Genomic DNA, 13,321 nt, shown 5'->3' on the forward strand with positions numbered 1-13,321 from the left:
GTCGGAAGTACTCAAATTAATTAGAGCGTTAGGCAAAACAGAAATTTTTGCTCGCTGATTGCGTAATTTTCCGCAGAGCGATAACGATGCGCCAAGCCTCCGGAGCTTCTTATTTCGGCGATTCCGACAGTTCTTAATGGCTCTTCGAGTTTTATGGTCAGGGACTCGCTTACGCACTAAAATGAATTTGAGAATTAAGGCTACGTTCTCTCTTTCTTATAAAGGGAAATAAAATTTATATTATAACTTCTTGAAAGAAGAAAAAAGAAAAGCAAAAGGAAAAAGTTTGAATTAATAAAAGGAACGGAATTCTTCATTTCCGCTGGAAGCAAAGAAAATTGCGAATTCAATCGAACGAGAGTTCGATTGTATCCAGCAGGGAATAAGGAGAGTCGCGGACCCAATCGAAAGAGCTCGATTGTATCCTACGGGAAATAAAGAGAGTCGTGGACCCAATCGAAAGAGCTCGATTGTATCCTACGGGAAATAAAAGGGGTCGCGGACCCAATCGAAAGAGCTCGAATGTATCCTGCGGGAAATAAAGAGAGTCGTGGACCCAATCGAAAGAGCTCGATTGTATCCTACGGGAAATAAAAAGAGTCGCGGATCCAATCGAAAGAGAGAGAGAGTTCGATTGTATCCTGCGGGAAATAAAGAGAGTCGCGGACTCAATCGAAAGAGAGAGAGAGTTCGATTGTATCCTGCGGGAAATAAAGAGAGTCGCGGACTCAATCGAAAGAGCTCGATTGTATCCTGCGGGAAATAAAAGAGAGTCGCGGACCCAATCGAAAGAGCTCGATTGTATCCTGCGGGAAATAAAGAGAATGAGAGTAATAGAGGGAGGAAAGGAAGGGTGGTGCAATAATACTGAGTATACGAGTGTTTTGAAAAATATAATAAATATCTTATTAGAGAGAGAAGGTAGTCTTATGAAGAGTAAAAATAAAATAATAATAATAATGGACGGCTGAGACTTACTGTTGGGTGAAGTTTTGAAGGTGAGAACGATTTAGTGGTTGGTGGAGCGGATTCAGCTTACAACGGCGGATGGTTGGTCGACGGTTGGCACTCAGAGTGTTCGGATCTCACAATGCCGCGTCAAATTTAAGTACGATAAATACGAATCCGAACGTCACAAACTCAGACATATAATGTCACGGAATGTGCGCCGGATCGAACTAGAGTGAATCGCGAACGAAAAATGAGCGATTGATCAGAATGAAAAAGGTGCGGTATGTGCTAGTAAGTGACTGTAAATGACTGTAAGAAAGTAAGTAAGTGCTGAGTAAGTGCTGAGTAAGTGCTGAGTAAGTGCTCGCGAGCTCCGAAGCTCCTTCCTTTTATACCTGATTCTGCCTATGGTTCCTATGGGATTTTAATCCGCAGGTGTACCGTCTCTTATTATTGCCCACGCCCTACCTATTAATTGCGCGACAAGTGTTTCGAGTCGGTGGGGTCAATCATCCGCATCATCAATTTCAACGCTTGCTTCCGCCCAAAATCGGCACGTGTCAAGGATAGACCAACCGTATTGACTCGACCGGACAATTTTAGCGTATCCGCGCGGTTAAGATAGGCCATCTTTCCGCGATTTTTCGGTTGCTTGGCTGCATCGATTTCGAAAGAAAAGAATTGTTACTCCGCAGGACGTAACAACATAATGATTTTAAAGAAACTTTAAGAGAGAATTAATTCAGAATATTAGATGTCTAGAGAGAAAATAAAATTTGATTTTAAATGGGTTTCGGTGGAACTCCATGACAAGAGAGAAGTTTAAATTTCCTGCCCATGCTAACAATCTACACAGTGGTGAGTCGTCTATGTTAGGCGCCTTACCGATTGCTTAGCTTGATCGATTGATTCCAAAGGAATGAATTTCGCTCCGAGTTCGCCTCGTATTTATATTCTTAGTTTGTAGGTGTACCTCGGGGAAAGAGTTTCCCGATTTCTGTTAGTTTTTTATTATAGGTCAGTTTTTTATTATAGGTGAAGCCCTTTTAAGCACTGCACATTTCCGCGCGCCGCGCGGCTTGCGCCCAGATTCGCGCTCGCGAAAACTTGTAAGCACTTGCGGGGACTGCGAGACACGGTGTGACACGTGCGATCTTAAAGTTAAATTTTGATACTTTGAATTTTAATATAAAATACAATTTTCAAGGAATTTTTAATTCGAGTATGCGGCACCAAAACGTTTGAGTTTTCCTATGTACACTATTTTTTAATCGATCCTAAATCTTTAAGTAATTTTAGCGGCTCTAATTTTTCTGCGATCTTAATATGGTGAGCACAGCGTGATAGCTAAGCGCGAGCGCAATAAGTTTATAGATTGAAACTCATAATTTTATTGTTGCAACTATTTTTAATTGTCCCATGGAGATAGAAGGAATTAGCATATGAGGATTACAAGGAGCGCGTGCGCGCCTGAGTGCCACGTCAAAGTTTATTTCCGAGATCTTTAAATATTTTTGCAGGCTACAATTTTTGAGTTATTGAAATTTAATGCTGATAGGACGATGATGTCTTGCTAAGGATATTTAGTCTAAGATTCGCTCTCGTATTATTAATTTATTTTATTTTGATTTTATTCTTGCAAAATTTTATATGATTTTTAATAACTACAGTTTTTGAAATATCAAGTTACAGTAGGTATGGTGTGATAGCGGTGTGCGCGAGCTACATGTTTCCAGGTTCAAACTTATGATTTTATTATTATTACTATGAGAAAACTATTTTTCTTTATTCCTGAAACGTATTAAATGAATTTGCGCGCGGGCGTTACGTGGCGCTAGCGGGAGCCATGAGGCACAGGGAAAGCGTGTGCGAGCAACAAGAGACGCATTCTTTAAATTCCGCATCTTATATTTGATTTAATACAATTTATATTTTATAGATGATCTCAGTTTGAGATGCACGGCGTGATAACGGCCAGTGCACCCAATCATCGTACGATCTTAATTTGTAAAATTATTATTATCTTTTATGTTTAATCGTGATGAAAAGATTTACAAAAAATTATCAGTTACAAGCATATGAATTCTGATTTAGGAATATTGATATGTTAAATTTGTTCTTAGACTGATTTCATGTTATAAGTAGTTTTAAATTTGTTTTTGAAAAATAAGAATTATTTTAACGGATGGTGGGGAAAAAAAGAAATTTTTTGGGCGCCAGACGTAACAATTCCCAAATATTTTTCACTTTAAAGAATATTTTTATTTTATTTAAAAAAACGTTTTTTTACAACGTTTTAAAATAAATATTTTTTTATGAAAAAAGTTTGGGGATTTATCTAGGTCAAGGATTAATCCCGTATAAGATCCAAAATTATCTATACCTATTTTTGAGATTGTTTTAAGGATTTTTTTAGAATATTTTCCGTAAGAGGTAAATTTACATTTTTTATACAAAAATCATAACAAGATGGAATGAAATAAATCGATTTTATACCCCAGAAATGCACAATGTGCCATTATAATACCCAAAGTCACAATGACATAAATTTAATTTAAAATATGGTAAAAAATTTTATTCTCTGTTAGCCTCTCAAGATAACATCATCTCAATCTCATGATTATTGAATATTATTTATGTATGATATGGATGTAATTGAACTACAACAGCTGTTAACTGACTAACTAGAACGCCAATAGAAGTACGCGCGCGCTGGAACAACGATTCGAATTCAATATGAGTCACGATAGAGACGTCGTGGTGTTACGACGATGTGACCTGCGCGGCGTCCTCAGTCTGAATGTGCTTGTCGTTCCATACGCATTATCGTATATCGCTTCAAGTCCGCTCCGGTTCAAATTTCAGCAAATAATCATGTTTTTGTGTTTTTCAATATAAAATTACGAGAGAACTTCATTCAAATGTAAGTGGAAGTGTGAGTGACAATATATTGCAGGTCAAAAATTAAAAATGCTTTCAAATTTTTTAATAGTTTGCAGTTGTTTTACAAGACGTAAGATACATCTTTATGTATATTAAATGTTCCTTGTACATTTACATAAAACCTAAATTTTTAGAAGAAAGTATACGAAATTTTGTGTTGTTAAATTAATAAATAACTGATTTAAGATTTGGATTCAGGACTTAAAATTCAGGGGATTATAGAAGTAATAAAAATCTTTCTTTAATTACAATGAAGTCTAATGTATATGAAATTAAAGATTTGTAATAAAAATAAACAAGATTTATTTATATAAATATACGATCGAATATTGTATACAACAAATTAACTGAGAATAGGCTTAAACGGTCATAGCTAGATCTTCGTACTGAAATATTGTAATATATTTTATACGTTTTAGTGTATTTTGAACTGCGCGCCATTACTTTCGGTTTCAAACGTAGTTCTTTTAAATTAAAACATAATTTTTAATTAAAATATGTTTTAAAAGAACTGTGTCTGAAACCGTAAGTAACGGCGCGTAGTTCAAAATAAATTTAAACATATAAAGTATTACAATATTTCAGCATGAAGATCTTGCTATGACTGTCTAGGCCTATTCTCAGGTAAGATTTATTTATTTTTTATTTCATTTAAAATATATTTTTGTTAGCTCATTAACTTAACGCATAAAATATAAACTAAAAATTTTATAAAAGTATAAGAAGAAGTATTCAATAAAATACATAAATAAAATTTTATATTAAATTCCTCAAGATATATAATATCAAGAATTAAACATTCTAATAAGTAATAGCGCATAATCAAATTTCATTTAGAGAAAGTTGTTACTTAAAGTAAATTAGATAAACTAAAGTAAATGAATCATTTCAATTATATATATTTTATTTAATACAAAAAAGAGATGGCAATTGTGGCAAATGTTTGTAATTTTAAAAAATTATTCAAAGAATATACATGAGCAAGAATATTTTTCTTATTTATCTTTTTGTATCATAAAGAAATAATAGCAATATTATACCAAATTCCATGGCTCGAACTTTGGTCTTTACTTAATCGTTACATAGCCTTTATGACCTTGATTCACCTATATAATACAATCACGTACTATATTGTAGAAAAAGAAATGAATCATGACTAATGATTTTCAACAGTCGAAATGATAAGTTAAACATTGTTAAGGGAAAAATAAAGAAAGATTTTTTTACAGAATTAAAAAATTAAAATATTGGTTTCTAATATTTTAATGTCGTAAATATTTAACAGCTATATTAATATTTATATCAATATATATAATATAATTTTGGAAGCATTGTATATTCGTTTTGAACAATCATAGAACACTTTTGTAAACAAAGAAATTTCCTTATGAATTAATTTAAAGTAGTATTGTATCGCACTTATATTCCGTGTGTATGAGCGTTTGTGCATGTGTGTGTGTGTGTGTGTGTGTGTGTGTGTGTGTATGTGTGTATGTATGTGTGTATTTTAACCTAAAAGATTTTGAAAAGTTGTAATAACAATTCTGGATAAAATTTTATACTGTATTATTAGTAGTTATTGAATCAAAGAAATAATTTTATATTAAAATCCCTAATAATCTCTTAGCACATTTTAATGTTTGTCTAAATATACAATTACATGCTATACGAATACAGTCACGTACTAACAAGAACGCGATGTGTCACGCTTCAGACGATATAAGTGGGTTGACCTAAAATTTAATGTCAGCTTATCTATGTCGAATAGTGTAAAACTAAAATGTCCAGTAAAAAGGTTTATAGCTATATTTTTGATGAGTAGCTATTTGATGTTATAAGACAATTGATAGCTTTTATCATTGATTACACAGGCATACAAAATAAAAAAAAGTATCATGTCCAAAAGACTACACCTATGTATCCCTATGTATTTATGTATTTTGAATCCTTGAAACCGAATATGACCTCAGAATTGCACCATCAGGTCAAGATTTTTTTTAGCTTCAAAAAATTGCCAAATATTCCTTAAAATTACACTATTCAGCACGGTAAAAAAAATCTTGATCTAATGGCGCAATTCTGAGGTTATATTCGATTTCAGAGCCTCAAAATACATAGGAATACATAGGTGTAGTTTCTCGGACATGACACTTTTTTTATTTTGTGTGTCTGTGTGTTATATGTATATAAGGCGCATTCCATTTAATGCTCGTAACAATTCGAGTATTATTTGTCCTTGTTTAATATTTGGCAAACAACAAGAATGACATGATTCCACGAGCGTTGCGAACGTTAAGTAGAACGCGCCCTTAGTTGCTATCATATGCTAAGTCTGTTCATTTGTTACTATTTTATGTAGAGAAAAAAGGAGTTGTTAATAAAATTTTTCAACTGAATTAAATTTTATTTAACTTACTAGCTTTTTATCAATGCTTTGTATTTTTATAACAGGAATTTTCCTGAATCTAAGTAATTTTAATTTAAAAATATGAATAAGGGATTTTGGAAAGAAAAGTAAAAATGACTTTAAATTAAACTAATTTAAAAAAAAACAATGTATTGCTTTTGTGATATGTTTGATTTCTTAAAAGTTAAGAAAGATTTGATGCAAGTTTAATAAGAAGCTTAAGAATTACGAAGAAAAATCAATAAACGCACTACTTCCCCTAAAATAGGTTACTCTAAACACATGTTCGTTCGATTGGTAATTCTAATCTTATATATATAGAGTGTCTACATATAATGGTCATCTTTTTTTATTTCGCAATTTAAAAGAAATAAATCTAATAAATATAATATAGAATTGAATGGATTAAAATTAAACGAGAATAAAACGTAGGAAATGCGCGTTAAACGCGGTAGTTGGTGCGTCAATAATAATAGTACATGTATTTCGCTACATAAATATGCATACAAATATCGGACGCATTTCGCCTTCCCTTGAAGTCATTTTCAACAATGCAATTCCATTAAAATGACCGTTGTGTGACGTGGTGGTCGCGTTGAAAACAAATATTTTAAGCCCGACATACGTTGTCTCCGACACGAGGGCGAGAAATTGACACACCGTGTAGTTGCCTTTTCGTGTACAAGAATTCAGGGCGAATTTACACATTATGGTCCATCAATGTTGACCACCAAGATGGGGATATGAGCGATCATGCCGTAATCTGTGGTGGACAATGAACATGAATCCTCGGAAGTTATAAAATAAAAAATTCAGACAACTCACCAGCATTGTGAATTCAAGCCATTTTGTAAGGTGTTGATGTTACATCGTAAAATAATAAAATAACACAGATTTTTTTTAAAAAAGACATCATTAATTCGGAAATAATAAAACTAATAAATATAATAAATAGAGGTAGTCAATGTTTTCTCGTCAACCGTACGAACACAAATGAGCATGAAATAATAGCCGATATTTATCAGAGAGGTCACAACCTAAGATCGCCGAGTAGGCATGGTCGAGACAGTCCGTGTTTGTTTGTAAATTCAGACTCTCTCTCTCTAAGATTTAATATGTAGCATCTCTGAAGTGAGCCGTTTGAAAATATTCTTTTCAACATCAAGAATTTGAACATTGTCTCAATCAAAATCATGACCGTAATGCAATCAATGGTCAGTTATAACAAAATTAGTTATCGTGTTTCTACGAATATGTCGGCGGTGTTCTGATATTTTCGTGTTTAATTGTCTCCCCGTCTGGCCCACATAGGAAGCATCGCAGTCATTGTACAATATTTTATACACGATGTTCTTTTTAGAGGAGAAAATCTTTATGGACTTTGATAAAAGTGCCGATTTGTTGAGATTGTAAAATACCAATCCAAAGTCAATATTATTTGTGATGTCCCTGAATTTGTTAGAAACTGAATCAATAAAGGGGATCGAAAACCAATTTTTTGTTTGTTCAGATTCAGAATCATTAATGAAATTATCCTGTTGGGTATTTCGATTATGGATCAGACTTTTTAATCTTGTTTTTATAGTTTTAAAAATAAAATCTAACAAATAGTCATTACTCAAAAAAATGTTCACTACTGACTCGAGGTTTTTTTGGTGAAATTCAGGATGCGACAAAAAGAAGGTTCTATCAACCATGCCCATGATAACACCACTCTTTTGTAAGAGCGGATGCTGAATGGATTGAACTGTATTGTACGTACAGTAATCATACGTAAAAATTGTTTGTTAGTAAATAAGGAAGTATTTTTTCACATAACAAATATTTCGATTTATTAAAATTATAGTCATGTAAAGGATGATTTTTGGAACTCTCGGGCAAAAATAGGGTTTCTATTAATGAATTTAGCTTGCAATATAAGACAAAAGTATATCACCTTTGAGTTTTTTGAACATAACTGTTGTCAAAGTAAATCGAATGCTTCCACAATTTTATAGTATACACGTGGTAATAGATACACGTACATGATGTGTAATGACAATCTACTAGCAAAACACCTCGCAAAACACATTATAATTTCATAGAGGTTTATGCACGTTAAATCAAGTAATTTTCAAAAATTTATAGATGATATACTTTTGACCAATACTATATATACACTATTCTAAATACAGTTACTTTCACAAAACATATATACAGGATGTTCTAAAATTCACCAATCAAATATTAAAACAAGATTTCGAAAAATTAAGTTATTTAAAAAAAATAGTTTAAAGTAGTAGAGAGAGATACATGTATTTTGACCGTTGCTGTATCAATACAAATTGAACAAGAATGCCTTTTACGGTCGCAGCTAGGTCTTCGTGCTTGTATTGTTTGTGTGATTTTATATTCTTTCCTCAAGTTCAAAAATAGTTATTTTTATTTCAACTATTCTTTTAAGAGAACTGGAGAAGTTGCCCTCTCTTCTTCTCCAAGAGGATACCCTAAGAAAAAGGAAAAGGAAAAACTAACTTGAAAATTTCAAATGAATTTCTCCCTATTGTATTATATTATTTAAAAGGGCATAAAAAGAAAATTTTTAGTTCAAAGCAGAAGTTAATACATTAACATGTTCATAAATTACTAACAGTCAAAGTTCGAAAAAAACCAATTTTTAAAAAATTCTTATTATTAAGTGTACAAAAAAGTTCTGAGCTTTTTTTGCAAAATTCAATTTCTATTCGAAAACATACCAAAAAATTTTAATCAACAAAATATTCCCCGTTTGCATTAACCTTTTGCCATATTTTGGGTAGATTGCGAATTTCTTGACGACAGAAGTTCACCGGTTTTAAAGCGACAAAGTCATCAATGCATTTTCGTATCTCTTCTACGAAATGTGTATCAGCCAAATAATGTTGCAGCGACCGGAATAGGTGATAATCGGAAGGCGCTATGTCTGAGCTATACGCCGCGTGCGGGAGAAGTTCCCAGCTTAACGCAAAGATGTAGTCCTGAGTCGCTTTTGCGACATGTGGTCGGGCATTGTCATGAAGCAGGATCACTTACAACTTTCTTGGCCAGTAAACAGCCTCTTTTCTTCTAATTCATCGTTCAAATTGGTTAATTGTTGTTGGTAGCGGTCTGCCGTGATTGTTTCACCCGGTTGTAAAAACTCACAGCACACCTTTCCAATCCCACCAGATGCAGAGCAAAACCTTCTTGGCGTGGATATTGGGCTTTACTGTCGATGTCGAAAGTTGATCAGGGTCAGCCCATGATTTTCTACGCTTAGTGTTATCATAAAGAATCCACTTTTCATCGCTTGTAATGATTTTGTGCAGAAAATTTTTTTTCTGGAACTTTGAAAGCAAAGTGAGTGCAGTGTCGCGCCGTCAATTTTTGTTCGGATAATATGCGGAACTCATCTGCCTTCCTTCTGAATTTTTTCCATTGAATGTAAACGTACGGAAATGGTTTGCTGCGTAACGCCAAGCTATTTTACAAGCTCCTTTTCAGTTTGCGCAGAGTTCATATCCAGCAATGCTTGCAATTCGTCTGTTTCAAATTTTGAGGGCGTCTAGGACGCGGTTCATTTTCAAGACTGAAATCTTCTTGGCGAAATTTTTGATACCATTTTTTACATGTAGCACGTTTTACAGCGTTATTTTTATATACAGCACAAATCATTTTAGTCGCTTCAACAGCATTTTTCTTCAGATGAAACGCAAAGTGGATGAAAAATTGAATATGCTCTTTTGTTATTGCCATTGTAAAAAATACTAATATTTATGGTTATGGGCATTAAATGGCAAACTTCATAGCATTTTAGAAGGCCAAACGTTAACGCTTTAAAACCGTAAAAAGGCGGGAGAATAAATAAAATTTAAATGGTTGTTTCGGTTGTACGAAATCTAAAGTTCGAAACTTTTTATACACCTAATACTATTTGAAATATCCTAAAAAAACGTTCAAGATATAAAAGTGTTAAAATTTTTAAATTCTTTTCATTAAACGTGTAAAATAATTTAATTATGTTACACATCATTGAATTTTTTAGAATAAATGTGCTACAACTTTTATTATATCAAAAAACTTTTATTATATCAAAATTCACATTACTATAAAAAAGTCTCTCCGTTCCTGTAGATAATTTTTTACAAGTGATTACCCTGAGAGCACAGAAAATTTTAATTATATTTATGAAGAGTTCAATTATGTCTCAATTATGTATCATCAAATTTGTAATGTTTCTGAGACTATCGCTTTTAAAACATTGCAATTGTAATATTTCATCTTGATTGAAACTATATATAAAATTTTTCTGAAATGTAGTATTTTGCAATATTACAAATGCAAAGTTTCTGAAACTTCTCAACTAATAAATTTGCGCACTTGTCATATTACTATAAAGTGTTCACTGAAATGTGTATTAACATGTATACCCATGGTCACCGATTTTGTCCCTCAGAAAATTTTCCAAACTAAGAAGTCACCATTTTTCTACATATTCGCAGTTCATGATTAATGTAACGACTAGAGCTTATTCGTCGTTACGTTAATTATGAACTGTAAGTATGTATGTAGAAAGATAGCGACTTCGTAGTTTAAAATATTTTTTGAGGGAATCAATTACCGTGGTTGTACAGACATTATTCCTAACCCTCGGCTGGAGCTTATGTTACTCGACGTTTCCAGTTACATATGTCCCAGCAAACACAGCTATATAATAGCAATGTTGATGCAATAAACTTAAAAGTAACACGCAATATAGCGTGTTCGTTACATGCAACGTTTATATTAGTTATAATTTTCCACTTATAGAACATCATGGTTACATTATATCAACGTAACATGTAACTGAGGGAAAACATTGCTGTTATGTAATAGCAAAATTGCAATTATATACCAATAACCTAGTTCGTCACTTTGTTACATTGAGGCAATGTAGCTATTATGTAAAACTTTAGTGTTGTTATATTGCTGCAATGATGCTATTTTATCAATCTCACTTAACCTAATTTGCTTCTTGCACATCTTAACCCCAGAAAAGTTTTCGAATTAATTCTAAGCAAAAGCAAACCAAACAATTCGTTTGCTTTTATAGAGAATTAATTCAAAGATCTTATCTGGGATAAGAATATGCATTACATATTTCTAGGAAATTATGTTTTAACAAGGAAAAAAAAAATAAATCTTTTATAACTTATTGTTTCATTAATTCTCCATGGAAGTACATAATAATAAATATGACTGCAAAAATGAGTTGTTTCTAGATAGAGAGACTAGTTTTATGATAGTTTTCATTAAGAATCTCTAATGAGGAGATCAAGTCATAAAGATTATAGTATTTTCGTAAATATATATTTCAAACAGTGTACAAATGAGTTTTTTTAGTAATTCTAGTATTAGACAAACCTTTATGCACATTAACAATTTCTGAATTTGTTTAGCTTTCTTAATTATAGCATTAACAGCTTTATTTAAACTTCACATTTTTATAACGCTTTACGCTTTAGCCTATGTGAGTCAAAATTTTAATAAAAAGCGTATTCAACAAAAGAAAGGTACTCGACTCATTGTCTTACGATTATAAACTTGGTTATCTATAAAATCTTACACACAGACAATCAGAAAACTAGTTATAGCCACGAAAGAAGTGGTAAAGACTCACATTTGCAAAAGCAAAATTTGCAAATTTTCTTACCTAAAAAGTGATATCTTAAACTTAAGAAAGGCAGGAAAGTAAAAACAAATTTATTTACAAGTATTTGGTTTTATAAACATCTTGCAATTTATGTGTTCTTGTACAGAACATATTATTTTATTGTAAAAACACTTTGAAATCTGTTACGTTACAAAAGAGTGAATTAATTTCACAACATACTAAAATATATTTCTAAGCACATGGAAACCGACAGTACATGTATTATACATCAGTTACAGCTTAAATAATAATCATAACAATGGCTAAAAGGCATTTGACCATGGAATCTGAATGCATTCAAAGCTCTGCTGCTTATTTTGTAAAAATAGTTTGTTGCATGCTAATGCAGCTAACGCGTTTGGCTGTGTTTTGTATGAATTTTTTGAAAGTTGCTGATGTTAAACTAATTCTATACGAAAAATACGACCTTTGCGTTATATATATATATATATATATATATATATATATATATATATATATATATATATATATAGCTGCAATAGCACGCGATAAACAAAATTTACAAAATAATGGCCATAACCTCTACGAGCAGAACTTTGATTGTATTTAATTTGATTCCATAGTCAAATGCTTTCCAGCGTTCTCTCTGATATTTCATAATCTCTCGATCTTCTAGATAAACTAAACCCACCTTAGCAGTCATATTCAATCATTATTCAAATGGGGAATCCAAACGTATCACGTAATTTCGGATCTTCGTACATCGGATAAGTCGAATGTCAAATGTGAATCGCAAAATGGCGCTACTAAAAGCTATTCAAAATTTAAATATAATTTCAATGTAATAGTTATATTTGATGCAATATAAATACTATTTAACATTTTATATAATGACAATGTAGATAAAATATAAAATCTGTTATATAAGTTTTGTTATGTTGCTGTTATTTCAATATTACAAGAAAATAACAAAAAAATGTAACAGTTGCATAAAATAGTTATATTGTACCCCAATAACATTTTAAATTGCCTTTACATGATTGTGAAATAACATTTGTTACCTCACGTGTTACTCCAATGCAATGTTGTAGCTATATTCTGTGTTTGCTGGGGTATATCTTTGTATGTGATGCATAGAATTTGATCCTTTTTTAATTGGTACGTTAAACAGTAAAAAAAAAATGAATAGGTGCGAAAATCAAGAAATTGAAAATATTCAAAATATTCAGATAAAATGAAAAAGAAAACTAGAATGCTTAATGCTGTTATATGCAACTCGAGTTTACGTAACCTAGTAAGTCTATTCTGTAACTCTTAACGAGACAGTTTGATATCGTTATTATATAGCGCAGATTTTTATCATGTATCTG

At 32.0% G+C, this 13,321-nt stretch overlaps 1 protein-coding gene and 1 long non-coding RNA gene across 15 annotated transcripts in view; one reads left to right on the plus strand and one right to left on the minus strand.

Annotated features, from left to right (window-relative positions):
* The first annotated feature begins 3,715 nt into the window (after positions 1-3,715).
* LOC105203569 (osmotic avoidance abnormal protein 3) overlaps positions 3,716-13,321 on the plus strand; it is a 185,795-nt gene continuing 176,189 nt past the window's right edge. For 12 of the 14 annotated variants that reach the window (XR_005575724.1, XR_005575725.1, XR_005575732.1 and 9 more), the window contains exon 1: positions 7,569-8,055. Coding sequence is in view for 4 of the 14 variants with exons in the window: in XM_039454465.1 (XP_039310399.1) it covers positions 8,032-8,055 (24 nt within the window). In the remaining 10 variants the exon portion in view is untranslated. Of the gene's footprint in view, positions 3,965-7,568; positions 8,056-13,321 lie in introns of those variants that run through there. The other 2 variants (XR_005575728.1, XR_005575727.1) reach the window with 2 other exon arrangements.
* On the minus strand, positions 6,046-7,556 carry LOC120358853. The gene is made up of 2 exons (XR_005575733.1): positions 7,127-7,556; positions 6,046-7,064 (listed from the first exon to the last, which is right to left on the minus strand). It is a non-coding gene; the product is annotated as an uncharacterized LOC120358853 (long non-coding RNA).

The sequence above is a fragment of the Solenopsis invicta genome, chromosome 10 (genome assembly GCF_016802725.1).
Source record: "Solenopsis invicta isolate M01_SB chromosome 10, UNIL_Sinv_3.0, whole genome shotgun sequence".
Taxonomy (NCBI): Eukaryota; Metazoa; Arthropoda; class Insecta; order Hymenoptera; family Formicidae; genus Solenopsis; species Solenopsis invicta.